General features: G+C 35.9%; 1 protein-coding gene across 1 annotated transcript in view; it reads left to right on the top strand.

Annotated features, from left to right (window-relative positions):
• The window catches only part of LOC123528829 (uncharacterized), a 31878-nt gene extending 14795 nt beyond the window's left edge, over nucleotides 1-17083 (top strand). The window contains exons 2-3 of the mRNA XM_053522048.1: nucleotides 9380-9562; nucleotides 14919-17083. Coding sequence (XP_053378023.1) covers nucleotides 9380-9562; nucleotides 14919-15064 — 329 coding nt within the window. The 3' untranslated portion in view covers nucleotides 15065-17083. The remainder of the gene's footprint in view (nucleotides 1-9379; nucleotides 9563-14918) is intronic.
• The last annotated feature ends 699 nt before the right edge of the window (nucleotides 17084-17782 follow it).

Consider the following 17782-nt stretch of genomic DNA (forward strand, 5'->3'; position numbering starts at 1 on the left):
CAAACCCGCCCCTTATAAAAGGGCCAAGGTCAAAATTGGAGGCAAAGGTAACAGGGCTTTTTTTTTCCTGTCCGGTCCAAAACTTCCCATCCATGAAGGGGTTTTATTTTTACTTGAACAAATGTCCCCAAAATAAGACGATATACCTGCACAATTTCAGACCCCTAAAATCAAAGGCAAGGTCAAATTTGGGCAGTAAAATTTTAACTGGCACGGACCGGCTTTTTGGTCCAGCAAAACTCTGTCGTTCAAGGGATTTGATTTTATTTGGGCACAAATGTTCCCCCATGAGACGATGTGCCATGGAAAACCCCCAGACCCCAGCTCAAATGTCAAGGACAAAATTTAAGTCAGATGCAACAGGGCGGTCCAAACTCTCTATCGACAAAGGGGGATTTTAATTTTACTGTCACAAAAGACCCCTAAAAGAAATGTGGCATGCATAACTTTCAAAACCCCTGGCTCAAAGACAAGATCCATTTGGGGCGTAAAATGTTAACGGCAGAACAAGGTATGTTCGTGCCGGTCCTAACTCTGTCATCCATTAAGGGGTTTGAAATATTTTTTGGGGGTAAGTTTTTCCCCTGATGCGCAAAAACCAGAACCTAAATTAAAAAAGGGGTCCCCCCTCGATAGCAAAGGTGAGGGTTTTTTTTTCTGTCCGGTTTAAATTTTAATATTTTAAAAAAATTTTAAAAATTTGGCACAAAAAATTTACCCGGGGTGAGACAAAATTGTGCAAAAAACCGGCCCTTTGTGAAAGGGCAAGGGAACATTGGGGTCAAAGCCAAAAGGACCTTTACCTGTCCGGTCTGTAACTCAACCCTATTTGAGAGTTTTTATTATTTCTTGACACAAATGTACCCCATGATAAGACAATGTGTATGTGCAAAAACCCGGGGCCCCTTTTTTCAAAAGGGCCAAAGGGCTCACTTGGGGCAAAGTCCAAAAGACCTTTTTTCTGTTGATCTATACTTTTCTATTCATAAAGGGGTTTAATATTTCCTGACAAATGTTTTCCATAATGAGACAACTTGTCTTTCCAACCCAATTCCCCAAAAGTTAAGGTAATGTCAGAAGTCAAAAGGGCAATAGTATATTTTTTTTTACTGGTCGTAACCTGTCACCAATTAATGGATTTTAAAATTTCTTGAACAATGTTACCATAATGAAAAAAATGTGTCATTTTGCAATACCCAGACCCCTAGGCAAAGCAAAGGGAAACCCGGGGTCAAAAGTCCCAAATTTATCTTTTTCCCGTCCCAAACTGTCCTATTTTAATACGAATTGGGCAATGGACCCAAAAATGGGGTATTTTCTTAGATTTTATTTCCCCTTTAATAATATGTTTTTTTACATATTTTCTATATTTTTCCCCACAATTCTGTTGAACCAAAACAAATGACGTAATAATGCTAAGCATTACTCTGTTCATTTTTGATGATTTCCCTTTTCTAATAAACTAATTTTAGCTGACTTTTCGACTATTGAATAAGTAGAGCTATCCTACTCACCGCGGCGTCGCGCGGGATCGGCGTCACACCTTGGTTAAGTTTTTTGTACCCGTCCAATTTTGACAAAACCCTTTTAATAAAGCTTTGAAACTTTCAAAAAAATGATGTAAAAACCCCCCATGTCAAGTGTGAGGGAAGAGTAATCCCACAAGGTTTTGGCTGAAATTTTGGCCCCCTTTTTAATCACAAAACTTGGTTAAGTTTTTCGTACCCGTTATATTTTGTTTAAAAAGTTTGGCATATGGATTTGAAAAATTTTATCACCGTTTTTATAATAATTTTACTGTTCAAGGCTCATAATCTGTCAAATATTTTGGTGAATTATGGTCCTTTTTACTTGGATATTGTACAATTTTCTTTAAAACCCATGTTTGCAAAACTATTTACATGTGGCTTTTTAAAAAACTTGTTTACCCTCTGATTTCCATCTGCAGAAAAATACATAACCCCGTCAACTATTTTGGTGGTTATGGCCCCTTTTTGGACTTGGAAATTGTCCCTTATTCGTACTGTCAAAAGTTTTTTGAAACTATTGAAAAGTTGCTTTGAAGCTTGTTTATTTTCATAATTCCTTTTGTAGTCAAATAACATAACCAAAAAACGCAACCCTTTTTTTTTTTGCTGAATTATGGCCATTTTTGACTTTGAAAACAGTAAATTTTTTTACCAGTCCTGTTTGCCAACCTTTTGTCATATGGGTTTGAAACTTTTGGGCCCCTTTTTTCCGCCGTGTCACAATGTAGGGAAGACTAATAAATAGAACAAGGACTTTTTCATTTATGACCTTTTTTGACATAGAAATTAATTAAATTTGGCATACCTTCCTTACTTTGCAAGCTTTTTATTTTGGGTTTGAATTTGAACACTTGCTACAACATAGCCAACTTTTCCCTATAGGCAAGATGAATCCCAAATTTTTGTTTACTATTTTCTTCTTTTTTTGAACCCTGGGAATATTTGACCCCCTACCCCCACCAATTTTGAATTTTTTTGGGCGGGGAGACGTTTTTAGTATCTTTATTATCAAAAAAAAAATCGATGTCCCCAAAAACTACCTAATTTGTAATATTTAAAATCCCTTTTAGTCAGTTCTACATTTGCATGCGAATCACACTTTTTCCTGTCTGTTTTCCTCATGTGATCATGAAGACTCAACAGAACCCAGAAATAAAGTGTTTCGGGGTTGACTAGAGTTTATTCGGCAGTTAAATAAGAAACTCAACCCAGCACAAGGGCCCCAAACTATTGTAATTGCCCCATGACTACGGGGTTCCCGGGAAATGTCCCCGTGCTCGTAACAATTCATCCAAAAAATATTTAAATAAAGTAAGACGTACAGATGTAGGCGATTTTTTAGTTTGATAAATCGAGACAATTCAGCATTTTTTCTGGCAAGTCATTTTAAAACTGATGAAAAATAGTTCATCAAAAATCTTGTCAACTTTACAGAATTTTAACATCGTTGTTTTTGGGCAAAATCCCCGAATCATTTTTGCAAAGTCCCCCCCGCACACCGGAAAATTTCCCTATTCATTTTCTGGTCGTAACGTGGTGATAAAGTCGGAGGGATAAAATACCTCTGCATTGAACTACGTTGTACAGCGGTAGAAATTTAAAAGTTGCGAGACACCGGTGATTTTAATAATGAATTCTGCGTAAATACATTGGGAAGGTGATTTTGATAAATTCACCTTAAAATTTCATGATTTTGCTTTGATGGCTGTTTTTAGGATTCCTTCAAATAATTAAAAGAATGCAGGCTAAGTTTACTTAGAAAAACCAAGGAAACAAACTTCAAATACTTCTCAAAAACAAAGGGGAAGATTTTACCAAAAAAATTTTCAAGGGAATTTTTTATGCTAAGAAAGCCACAAGGGGACAGGGGGTTTTGCCTAATACTCACCATGTGAAAAAAATTAAATTACCTTTCAGACACCCAATGTCACGGAATTTTGTTTGGCCAAGTGGGCATGTAAGATTTTCCCTTAAATAGCAAATTTTTGGAATTTTTAAATTCTTTTAAAAACAGTAGACCAACTTTATTGCGTAATGTTGGAAATTTGATAACATTTTGAATAATTTGATCAGTCCTTTCTAGACCCGGAAAACTGCGCAACATATACCACCCTTTGACGATAAACAAATCAAACAATGATGAATTTTAAGTACCCCAACCAAAAACCTTTTTTTACCAAAATTTGTAAAATTGCTAGAAAACACAAATTAAGAATGGGGGATTATTTTTTATTTTTGCATTTTGAAAAAAGGGAAAAAAAACTCCCCTCAGTCACGCACGACAACATGGTCTAAGCCCTATCAAGCTTTTTTAAGTACATTACATGTAAGTTCAAAACCCCCGAAGGGGAATAAAATTTTGTTAACTTGTATTTTTAACTTACTGAAAACGTCCATGTTTACACATTGGAAAAACTTAAATATAGAAAGTTCAAAAAGTTAAACCCATGATTTATTTGATATCATTTATAGCAGGGGGAAAGTTTTTAAAAAAAATGATATACTTCCACAACACATTCAAATAAAATCTGTAGGGGGTTGCCATTTTAAAAAAACACTTAAAGGACAATTAATTTGGTTTTAGAAGAAATTTCCGTTCAAATTAGCTTGAACTCTTTTCTTTTTTCCCTATTGTATTCTTCCCCAAAGATATTTAGCTCGATGAAAAATTTTTTAAAGGGTTCAAATGGAAAAAAACATGGAATGTACACCTGGTTTTATAACTTTTTTTTAAAACGCCTAAATTCTCTACTGCAAAAGTCTTTGTATAAAAAAAAAGATGTGCACGCATCATATCCCCTTTTCTTTTTGTACCCCAGTATGGGCATCAGTCTTAGGGAAAAAATACCACACATCGGGTTTTGTGGGCGTGTATGCGAAATTCCAGTGCGTTCAATTCTGTCTTAAGAATCCGTTTCCAAAGCACCATAAACGAATAAAGCGGCTGCAAAAAGATCAGTACCCCTTCTGCTCGTAAAATTCGTGGAGCACACTTAACATGATTTAAAAAAGTCCATGTATACTTGGCAACAAAACTAGGCATTAAAGAAGGCAACTTTAAGCCACATGATTCAACGACAGTAAACGCAATACATCCCTGAATACACAAACCATAACTTTAATTTTGTTCCCTCCCATGCCCACAATAATTGGCCCTTTCATGTAACCTCTTCCTTCAACCTATGTATTTTCCCTTTTTCTGTGGCATGGGACAAAGCGTTTCAAGAATTTCATGCTCTTTCTTTTATCATCCCTTTTTCCCCAAAAGTTCTATACCCCGAATGCACCCGCGCTTTATTGCGTTCACCACTCTTCTGAAGGGTAGGATGAGGAGTCTCCGTAAACGCGTTCGCCATAATTCGCAAAAAACGTATGGATTTTTAAAGTTGTGTTTTTCAGAATAAAAAAACTATTTTCCGAAATTTCTTTAGTATTGCAAAAAAATTTTTAACATTCATTTCTTGTCAACCATTCCCGTCAGGAATATTCAATGGCCAAATGACACCATATGAAAAAGAACCCTGACATTTTTTGGGGAAAAACTTTGGGTTTTAGGGTTTCCAAATTTGGTAGCTCCCTCTATTTTAAAATTCACATTTCTGTACTTCCCCAAAAGAATATGCTCCCCTCAAATTTAAATTTTTGGACTATGTTTCTTGAACTTGTGATTAGCTTTTTTCTGAAAAAAACGAAAGCCTTAAATTATAACATTTGACCGACTTCCCAAATGGGGGGCATAATTTGACTGAATGAAATTTAATGTAAATAACTACCCGTTTTCCCGATTTGGGGGAAAAATTTTCTTTTGGTAAACTTTTAAATTAAGAAATTAAAGTTTAATGATATTTTTTTAAGCAGTAAAAAAAAGTGAACAGTAAAATTTAGATAAAAATTTTAAATTAACATTGGCAATTTCATTTAATGCACCATGTATACTGGTATGCACCGGGCATTTGATGGAAAACAAGTAAAAAAAAATGAGCTTTTCTTCACGAATAGGAAACGATTTATATATTTTGTAACAAGTCTCCCCCTTCGGAAATAGGGGGAAAAACCCTTGATTTCCCGACAGGTGTTTCCCCTACTGTTATTATTAAATTTTTTATTTCCCAGTTTCGTTTAGTTGAGCAAAGTGTTTTTGGTTTTAAGCAAGTAAAAATTCCCAAAACAAAAAGCTGTAAATGAATGCGAAAGAACTCATACGCCCCTTTTCTCAAAATTTTTTTCAAAACTGGCCCAAAAATCCCATATTTAAGTTTTTTATAAATATCTGCATTTGAAAAAAGGGCCCCAAATATATGAAAAAAAGATTTTTAAAAAATGGCCCAAAAAACAAACGCACTTATCATAACTAAAAAACTCCCTTCAATTCTGACCTTGGGTTTTTTAAGAAGAAATGCAGACTACTTTAAAAGGGGCAACAACAGGAGTCCAGTTAATTATATAAAATTTTTTTTTGGCGCAAGAGTTAAAAAAATTTACACGAATAAAGGGATGTAAGCGTAAAGGGTCCAAAGCATTTACTAATAAAACTTTCTTTACACTTTCTGCAGATTCGTCGTGTGCAAATTTTGGCGTTGCTAATGTTGTAGAGTTACCCCAAAAACAGTTACTATAGTGGGAGACGAATATTCCCCCCTATATAAACGTATACAAAATATTTTTTCCAAGTCAAGATATTCCCCAAGATTTAAAAAAATTGTAATGAAATCATGTAGTTTAATCCTGGAAAAGAAAAACAAAAAAACCCTTACTAGGTACCATGTGGAGGAAGGCCCAATGGTGCAAAGGTGGGAATCTTAGAAAATTTTTTTGAACGTAAAATACACTAGAACGTATTAGGTTTATTCCCCAAAACCGATGCTCTTAGACTGCAGCCATTATAAAGCAATAAACATGGGTTTTTTTAAAACTTGAACACATTTGTCACCCGATGTCTTTTTTTAAAAAAAAATAATTTTACCAAAAAAATCGCGTAACAACCCTTTTCATAGGGCTATTCTCCATTATGATGCAGTTTACCGCGTTTTACCTTTCATATGTTTAACAAAAAAGTAGCAAAAATTAATTAATAAAAAAATTGAAAAATAATCATAAAAAAGTAACTAAAAAGTCCCCCAGGGCTTCCCCATTAAACGCACGTTTTTTCTCGCGTGCTGACAAAATTATGAGGTTCATTTGAATTCAGTAGCTACTAACAAAGAAAACCCTTGGGCTACTGCAGTTGCATTCCGTCTCTAAAATTTTTAAAAAACTTCGCCACACCTCGAGATTTAAATTTTTAAAAATGATAAAATAAATATGCTTAATCACTCTGTATGCTTTAAAATCATAAAATGTTGTTTTTTGTATTGTTTTTGTTGTGAATCGCGTGGCGTGAGGCTATGGTAATTAGTCATAAGACTACCCCGGGCGAAAAGAAAAAACTTTGCTGTTTGTTATGACTGTGGAGAACGAACCTTAAGAGTGTTTTTTTCCGAAAAAAAAAAAACTTGGGGAAATCGTTTTAGATTTTTTATTTCACTATGAGAAAATTTAAGGAAAATTTCTGTCTATTAAATTTGGTGATTTTCTGTTTCAAAAAGGGTGTTCAGCCCGAGGGTGGTCAAAGAGCCGAGCCGGCGTCCAAAGTGTTTTTTTCAAAAAAATGTTTGTCGGGGAGTAATGAGATCATACGACCTGACCATGTCGGGAAAAAATTTTTTTGGCAAAGACCTACGGGCCAAAATACCGGGCCAGTGTACAAACAAAGGGGGGACCATACCCGGGTTTCCCAATGGAGGGGGAGGGGAGTATACCCTTCTACTTTATGGAAACAATATTTTTCAAGGGTAGGACTTTATTTATAAGAATCGCATTAGTGTATCTGGCATACAACAAAATATGGAGTGGAGACTGGAGTGAGATTTTTGAGTGACCTTGGAGTGAAAAACTGTTATGAGATTTGTAGCGAAAATATGTTTTTTTCGTATCAGATATAATGATTACATGCTGAAGGTCATGATAAAGAAGGCACGTGGCGGAACGAGGCGGAACGAGAGGAACGATTGTTGGAAATCCAGGCGCAGCTACTGACAATGATAATAATGATGACAGTTATTGCTTCTTTATTTGATGGAGGTGTCCATGCAAAGTATCCTGATATTGCCTTTGTCAATGTTTTTTCTATAATGCGGGTGATGAAAATGCTGCTGATGATATAAATAGCTCTGCTGATGATGATGATGTTATTATTTTGTTTAATTTAGACAGGGAGGGAATTGACATGTAGTTATGCCGCTTCTTTATGGCGATTTTGTTTTGAATATGGTTTTGTATTTGCTGCGGCTGTTGATGATGATTAATATGATGATGGTGATTTTTAGGACAGGATGATATTGATGTAGATGTTTTAGCGATGCAGATGTTTCATGATAATTTTTGCAGTGAAATAAGCATGTATATCATAATGATTTTCCACGTGTTTCAGTTGTTACATCTGCAAATTATTTCTATATCGTATGCCTGATAACATTCTTTATGCTTTAACAAGTTAAAGTGTCAACAAAATTTTAACGTCATTATCATTATCGTCGTCGTCATCATCACCATAAGAACTATCACCACAACCATCATCGTAATTTACAACTTTATCACCGCCACCACCATCATCACCACGCTAACGGCAATCACCGTCATTACAAGCACCATCATCACCAGCACCACCGCCATCACCAAGATCATCACCACCATTATCATCAACATTATCATCTCCATCACCACTTTCATAATCATCATTATCAGCATTAACATCATCTCACAATTTCCATTCATCTGTTATTGAATCATTATTATCATGTATAGTTCTGCTGATGTACTTGCTGATGACCAAGGTGAAAAACAATTTTGATCAGAAGACAATAACGGTTTGTTGTTATAATTGATGTTGAGAATGAGTATAGTGATAGGGGTGTTTGTATTGTTGTGAAAGATATTGATTATAATGATGACTGAAATTTATAAAATCACCATTCTTATTATTGTTTGCAATAGCAACAGCAACATACATTGATCATTATTGTATTTCGTTTTATGAAATTTTAACAATGATACCACTGCTTTGAAACTTAATAACTTTTCAAACTTTGAACGAGTGACCATGTTTAATTTGACTTTAAAATCTGACTCCAAAATTAGTCCTTAGTTACCCCAAGATCATACACCAGACTCCATTCCAAGACTCCACTCCATATTTTGTTGTATGCCACATCATCAGATGATTAATACTACTAGTACCATGTAATTGCAAACAACATACGGACATAATTATGGAGCAGGTGAAATTGTGCTAGCTTGTAAGGATGGGTTTGTAAAACTTAAACGTTTTCAGTATCAGAATGTCAAAGGATGCTAACAGGCAATAGCTTTCAATTTGCTAAGATGTACTAACATTATAGTAAACTTGCTCTAAATGTACCTTCCAGAGAATGGTGATTTCATGGACATTTGTTAACTTAATGTTCATCCTTTGTCCCTTGTATAATGTACTAAAAATATGAACTCGTACGAAATATGAAATTTTGTACTGATGCAGTCACCGACATCCGACAGCGTCATCTTTTATTTATTCATTTAGACATGAACTTTTTTTGACAAAAGATAGCGTATTTATTTTTCTAATGGCAAGGTCGCGGTCTCTTGCACCAGCCTGTGGCTACATTTTAATTAAAGAGATTAATGTCTTTCCGACTTGACGACAAGTGAATCAGTAACTTAACCCCTAAGGGACAAAAACCTCTATACAGCTAACACATTGTAGTCGGTTAACAGCGGTTTTACTGTATGGATAGAACTTTTATAATCGCTTTCAGGTTTTATACCCGGCCATTGCACATCAATGGACCTGGTAAAAGGACAGAAGTATGTGATGTTTCTAAATGCAAAAGAAGAGAATAGCGATTCATACCAACAAACCCCTGAACAGCCAGCAGTCTCAAAGAGTAAATTGATGGACTATTTGAATGTGTGTGACCTATACATGCAGTACCCTGAAGGTAAGTTACAAGTATAAGACGAAATAGTCAATAATTCATTCCAACATCACAGCATTGTACGCCCCCTCTATTCGAAGTCTTCAATAATTCATAACTTTATATTTAATTGTTTTTATTCACCAACACTGAACTGTCTGTCAGCGTTACATCAGATATTATTAAAGGAAACTTCCAAAATGGGTGCTAGTAGCAGTACAGTTCTGTGTGCTGAGGTTGGCTAAACACATTTTTTTTCGACAGTAACTGTGTTTTATTACTTATCACGAACAGACTCAATCAAACCGAGTCTGCTAGTATTTTGCTCGGTTGGATTTTATGCTTCCACAAGATCGTCTTATAGATTTTATTTGACATATAGCAGTGATAAACTAACCTTTGCACTGTATTCTATACAAATTCTGACTTGTTAAGTAACTCTTTTTCCTCACATGGATCGAACTTACCACTTACTCTTAAATGACTTTTAAGACAAAATTTAGCAATAAAATGTACACAATTTATGAAACTGATTTTTTAGCTCGACTATTTAAAGAATAGGTAGACTGTTGGACTCACCCATACATCGGTGTCGGCGTCCAGACTTGTTAAGTTTTTGTATGTTAGCTGGTATCTCAGTAACCAGTTGTGGAAATAGATTGAAAATTCACACACTTATTCACTGTGAAGAACTGACTAACATTACACAGGTTTCATAACCCTGTTTTGCTTTTTTACAAAATTATGCCCCCTTTTCGACTTAGAATTCTTTTACTTAGTTTCTGCATGTGAAGGTGGTACCTCAGTACCCACTGACGGGAATGACTTGAAACTTTACACACTTGTCCACTGTGATTAATTGACTTGCACTGTACAGTATCTAGAACTCTGTTTTGCATTTTTACAAAATTGTGTCCTTTTAAGCTCACCTGAGCCAAAAGCTAAATGTAAGCTTTTGTGACCGCTTGATGTCCGTCGTGCGTCCGTCAACGATTTCTGAAAAAACACTTTTTCTTCAAAACTACTGGGCAGATTTACACCAAACTTCAAAGGAATGATCCTTGGGTGGCTTCCTTTCAAAATTGCCCAAAGAATTAAAATCTATTCAGAACTGTGGTAGAAATGGCGACCAAAAGGAAAATCTTTAAAAAGCTTCTTCTCAGAAACTATTCGCCAGATTTCAAAAATACTTTGTAGAAATGATCTCTAGGTGACCCTCTATCAAAATTGCTTAAGGTGGAATGCGCCCCAAATTTTTTTGCCGAATATCGTCCTGAAATTTATACTGTACAAAATTCAGGATATATGCGATTGAGTCCCGGTTTTACTTTGTCGCCATATTGTTCGTGTTTTTTTGCTATTGTGTCAGACACATGGGCCCCTGACGTCAGTTTTTGTGCAACGCCAAGTTCCGAATGTATCGGCATTTTTCCTTTCCTGCGCTCTGAATGTCATATAAAAGAAAATATACAAAATAATATTCATTTTGCATACCGAAAATACTACTAAATGGTACAAAATTCAGCGAAATGGAAATGACGCTTAGGACGTCAGTGACGATATTGTGATGTCAGAACGGAAAAACTCACATCAAGTTTTGCTAGAAATTTTGCCTTAAAATCCAGTTTATAAAAAAAAACCGGCTCGATAAATAAACGTATAATTTTGGTATGCTGTTTCGCAGTGTGTGTACGTCTGGTAGACACATAAATACTTAGGGGTCACCGACTTCATTTTTTTTTTTCGCAATATAATATAACTTTACCCCCACCCCTACATGGTTTGAGGCTAAATGACGTTAGAGTTAAATAGAATGTGTTTTCAACTTACACGACACACGTCCGTGTTAAAAAAGAGATGTATTTATTATAAGAAATTTTCACGATACATTCGATCTGAAATGCAAATGCTATGTACTAGTGAAAGGAAACACCTCTGACAAAATGTATATCTTGTACTATTGTCCGTAAGTATTTGACCTGGCACTCATTAATCTTCGCAAATGTTGTCTGGCATTTTCGTTACTTTACGCAAAATTGTATTCTGAAAAGATTCACTGTTACACAAATAATCTTTATAGTTAACCGTCTGACTTCCACGCACGTTACCACGGGTTCGAAATTACCTCAGACCATTTTTTAAATTCAATGTGATGTAGTGTTACCGTAGTTGCTTTTATTCTTACAATATCTTTTGCAACGATATTCACGAACTTTTGTTGTTTTCTCTTGTAGTATATTTTCGGGAGTAATTTGTCTTTTTATTTAAAATACCTTTAAAGATTTTTATTCGACACTTACTGTAAAATATCTTGAATACAAGTGTATTTCTTTCAATAAATGAACCATTAAAATAATTAGACGTATATCATTTTTCCGACCTATAAAAATTTGGAGATAAAATTGGTAAACAAGATGTTAGACTGAGGACTAAAACCCACAACCCCGAGATTGATGGCTAATCGTTTTTTCCCCGCTGCTACTTGCACATGCGATTTTTTTAAATCATCAAGAATACTTACGCACTAGTTATTTCTCTATTGAGGGCCAGGTCAATACTTATGGACAATATCCACTTTTTACTATCCATTGGTTTTTCCTATTGATGTTTCCAAAATGCAGATTCAAAGCTTGAAGACTAAATGTCTTTTCTGTTACTAATCTTCTAAGTCTAATGCAAAATGCTAACTTAGCTTTGTAAAAAAAAGCTAGCATGCGGTCAATTTACGATTTAATTTCGTGAAAATTGGTACGTACAATTGTTTTAAACATTTAGAAATTTCATTCATATTTAGTTTTATGATATGAGGGTTTTGCCTGATTTTACCAGAAATATTTATCAGCACGAAAGTAGTATACCAGTTCCTATATCTTACATGAAGTTAATATTTTTACACGGATTAATTTATTTTGAATCATGAAATAAATTCTACCAATTTAGACATCAGTCTCCACATCTTATTCATGCGAGATTACGAGTTGAGAGATGAGTCTGTTCTATACGCATAATGCTGAGCAACTGGTATCATTTCTTCAAATCCTTGGTAAACGACCAGCGATCAAAGTCCCGACCTTCCACATGAGAGAGACGAAAAGACAAAGACAGTGAGGTCATAGTAAAGCCGTGTAGCTAGTCCAGCGAATAGACTTTATTCTTAAAAGATAGGTCTTCAGATGACGATAAAGTACTGCAGCTGGTCAGGCGCAGATCTAGAATCTATTCTTGAGACTGTCTTTTCATTACAATAAAGCACAACTGCTGGTTCGATGCAAATAATTCATTTCTTAGCGAGAACCTTTTGATCAAGTGCAGTTACAAACTCTTAATAATGAATACTAGAAAATATGTTATAAAACCCTCATCAGTCAAGCTGAGTATGAAGATTTAGTAAAAGCCATATCTGTTTCTCCGGATGCCCTGGATGTAGAAACTGTAGTTTCGTGTTCACAATCTGAACACTTAAATTGAAATAATCAGAATTTATATCAAGGAAATGTCGTTTACATGATTTACACCATTTATCAAATATCCCATTAAGATATTTCATATTTACAATTCTTCTTTTCGGAACATGTCCGTAATCACCTGAATGTTTCAATTTATTACATGTTTAAAAAAATCGACTTTTTTTAACACTTTCTTAGCAAATCTCACCATGTCTTTCAATACTACGGTGCCTCTAAAGTGACATGTTACACACATTTTTTCCAATTAGGTAATGTGAGACTTTTTTTATTTCGTTTAAACGAAATCATTTCGATTAAACGAAATAATCATTTCGTTTAAACGAAATGATTTCGTTTAAACAAAAATCATTTCATTTAAACGAAATAACTTATTTCGTTTAAACCAAATCATTTCGTTTAAACGAAATAATCATTTCGTTTAAACCAAATGATTTCGTTTAAACGAAATCATTTCGTTTAAACGAAATAACTTATTTCGTTTAAACCAAATGATTTCGTTGAAACGAAATAACTTACCTGAATTTTGTACAGTATAAATCTCAGGACGATATTCGGCAAAAAAAAAATTGGGGCGCATTCCACCTTAAGCCGTTCTATTTCGGTAAAAAAAACAACACAGCTGCCAGGGAGCGGAGCTTGTTTTCCCTCAATGGCTATATTGTAAATTTCAAAAACCGTCTTCTTCAAAACTATAAGGCAGATTTACACCAAACTTCACAGAAATTATCCTTGGGTGTCCCCCTCATAAATTTGCCCGATGAATTAAAATCCATTCAGAACTGTGGTTGCCATGGCAACCGAAAGGAAAATATTTAAAAATCTTCTTCCCAGAAACTGTTAGCCAGATTTCAAAATTATGTTGTAGAAATTATCTGTAGGTGATGTTCTACCAAAATTGCTTCAGCCATTCTGTTTCGTTTAAAAACATGGCTGTCAGGGGATGGGGATTGTTTTCCCATATGAATATATTGTAAATTTCAAAAATCTTCTTCTCTAAAACCTGACGACCTAGAGTTTAGATATTTGGCATTGTCTAGTGGACTTTTACCAGGACTGTTCAAGTTATGATCCTAGGATCAATATTGGTCCCGCCAAATGGTCCCTTGAATTTACACAGAGTTTGATAGGGAAAACATAAAAAAGTTCTTCGCACAGAGCTTAGATATTTTACGGAATCCTGTTTAGCTCCTGTCGTGCGTCGTCATACTGTCGTGTTTTAGGTCGACTTGCGACACGACGCGCGGCAATACAACACAACATGCGATACGACGCACGACAATGCGACACGACGCACGATATTAATGTCGCGATGTCATATTGCATTATCACCCGTCATATCGTGTATCGAGCGTAGTGTCGCATTGTCGCGCATCCAGGTCGATGCCCTTGCGTCGTGTCGCGTAACGTGTCGTATTGTCGCGCGTCATGTCGTCCGTCGACCTAAAACACCACGGACGACACACAGAATTCCGTAGTCATGACTTTTTCACCAAGGTCTTATTAACTCTAGCATACGTCAGTAGCGGCTGTTTAACCGCTAGCGTCTTGTAAACTCTAGTGCACGGCGGTCACGACTGTTTCACCGAGGGGTTTCTAAAGTATTTGGAAAGCGACTTATAGGTGCTCAAAGCGGTGTGAAATGCGCGTAAACGTTTCCCGGCATTTACAGATAAAAATAAACAAAGTTGTTAAGCTTTAAAGAAATGTCTTTATAACCAAATGTCATTAATGTGATGAATGGTAGGTACTAAAACGTATGTTATAAGGATGTCTATCCCAGGCAACCGCATAAAAAGTCTTAATTTCTCGTACCGAATGGCGCCGACGACAAGGGACGAGTGATATTGGATGAAACAAGAATAACATGTTATATAACATGACTTTATGTGTAACATTGCTGTTTTATTTTGCAGAGAATGGAATACCGCTGAAGCGCAAGGTGTGTCCACAAGAAAGCAAACTGGACACATGTCAGCGCCACACAGAAACAGATGCGGCTGCGACAGCAATGGCGTCGTTATCCGCAATGTTGTTTTGTGTAGCAGTTCAGTTATTGTAATAGAAAGTGAGACATTTGACGACAAATCCCTCGTGTTAAATCTTATTTCCCTGGGAAAGTTCCGATGACAGTTATGTATAGGATAATATTGTCATTATATACAGCCATCGCTCATCCATCGATGTGCGTGAAATTAGCCAGAGCAGCCAGAGTAGCCAGAGTTTAGCCAGAGTTCGGCCAGAGTTCAGCCAGAGTAGCCAGAGTTCAGTCAGAGTTCGGCCAGAGTTCAGCCAGAGTTCGGCCAGAGTAGCCAGAGTAGCCAGAGTTCAGCCAGAGTTTAGCCAGAGTAGCCAGAGAAGTCAAAACTCTGGTTACTCTGGCTAGCCAGAGTAGCCAGAGTTCAGCCAGAGAAGTCATAACTGTGGTTACTCTGGCCAGCCAGAGTAACCTGAGTTATGACTTCTCTGGCTGAACTCTGGCTACTCTGGCCAGCCAGAGTAACCAGAATTATGTCTTCTCTGGCTGAACTCTGGTTACAATGGCCAGCCAGAGTAACCAGAGTTTTGACTTCTCTGGCTTCTCTGGCTAAACTCTGGCTGAACTCTGGCTACTCTGGCTGAACTCTGGCCGAACTCTGGCTACTCTGGCTACTCTGGCTGCTCTGGCTAATTTCACGCACATCATCCATCGCCCAATTACGACAGCGCAATTGTAATATAATAGGATAGCAGGATTGTAGGATGGCGATTCTAGGATAGCGATAGTTGGATATTGATGATAGGATGGTATATTGCAATTATACTTTTTATACAACCGGATGATAGGATAGAATATTGCAGTTATACTTTTTATATACAATCGCCACATCCTACTATCACTATGTTACTGTATCCTGTAGGCTATTGAAATCATTTGATATTGTCAAAATGTCTCTCATATCAGTCAGTCTAAAAGTATTTATAAGATATAAAGTAATGACATATTGAAATAACTGTTTCGTTCATACCCCACTCATCCATCGCCAAATTGCCAAAGCACGACGGTAAGATAGTGGGATAGTAGGATAGTGTGATAGTGGTGGAAACATAATAGGATTGTTGAACATACCGATAAAGGATAGCAATCATAGGCTGATAGTTTGCCATCCTACTATCGCTATCTTACCATCGCCATTCTACTATTTATATCCCACCACCTAGTCTGTGTTCAGACACAGGAGATGTAGAACGGAATCGTGGTCAGTTTATTCAAATCCTACTGTCGTCCATCGCCCACTTTGCAAAGCCCGACGGTAGGAGAGTAAAATGTTAGATGGTAGGAAAGTATGGTGACGGAATAAAAGGACGGCAATAGTAAGATGACATGGTAGGATAAGAGTATAGTAGGATGGTAGGACATGAACGCAGCAAACTGATAGGTTAGAAAGCAGGATGGCAATATTTCAATATATCCTACCATTGTTATCCTACCATCCTAGAATCGCCATCCAGCTATCCTACCATCACTATCCTACTGACCTATTACTCTAACACACTGCTTTGTTAATTTGGCGAGTGGCGATGGCAGCAAAATAGCAGACGAACGCTTAAAGTGAATAACTACGTATGATTATATAAAAGATAAAAGGCAATAATAGGATGTGACAGGATGGTAGAGAAGTGTGATAGCGATGATAAGAGGATAATAGGATAGCGATGTCAGGATCGTAAGATTGCGATAGTATAATATTTCATCCTAACATCCTGCTATCGCTATCCTGCTACAATAATTCTACTGTCATACATCGTCTTCCTAGTATCCAGCTATCCTATCATCCTACCAAAATTGTCATATTTTGACTTCGCAAATTTGATGGTTTATATGTAAACTAGTTATTCTCCTAGGGAACTTGTTGTAACATTTATACTTGATTATTTTATTGTATTTCTTTTTTGTGACAAGGTTTTTGAATAATCGAGCATTGCGGTCCTCTGACAGCTCTTTTGTATACTGCATTTATTATATACGCTATGGCATAAATTGTATCTATTATTTTACTATATACACTGTGCAATAAAAGATATATACAGCTTTGTAAAATTGTGTTAATGTGTGGGTTTACTTTGGCTTACAAGTGAAAGGCTGGGACACCATGTTTATTGCTTTAAATGTTTAATGCGAAAAATTCATGCAAATGCTAATTGCAAGTCGCTTAACCCTTATCATGCTGGACACGACTGGTTCTGCTTTTGCGACCAGTGTAGGTCATGAGCAGTCTGCACATCTATGCAGTCTGATCAGGATCTGCACTGTTCAGTCTGAATGTCAACAATTTACAATATATATCTCGCCGTATGTTCTGTGGGCATCTCACCACGAGCAGTTCAATGTGTTGAGAGTTTAAAGGTGAAATAAATATTATTCATTTTCAGCTTTAACACTAAAATATTTCATTTTATACATATACATACTAATATAAAGTTAAGACTTCTTTTGCGTTGAGTTTATTTCGAACCTCCGCTTTTCAAAAGGGTATTCACAGTAGATAACTCCTAAGGCTATTAAAATTTTGTATATTTATGTCCCTTCTCTTCTGAAAACAACAAAGAATAACAAAAAAGCATAATTGAAAATCACAAGGAATTTGCTGAGATAGTAAAAGAAAGCGAAAACGAAAATTTTCTTAGAAAAATTTAAAAAAGATTATCTATAGTCAGTAGCCAGACTAGTGTCTTGCATTTTTTACACATTTTGTAATCTAATACATGTTCCGCTGAAAGTTACATATTTATTAATTTC

Source organism: Mercenaria mercenaria, chromosome 13 (genome assembly GCF_021730395.1).
Source record: "Mercenaria mercenaria strain notata chromosome 13, MADL_Memer_1, whole genome shotgun sequence".
In the NCBI taxonomy this organism is placed as follows: Eukaryota; Metazoa; Mollusca; class Bivalvia; order Venerida; family Veneridae; genus Mercenaria; species Mercenaria mercenaria.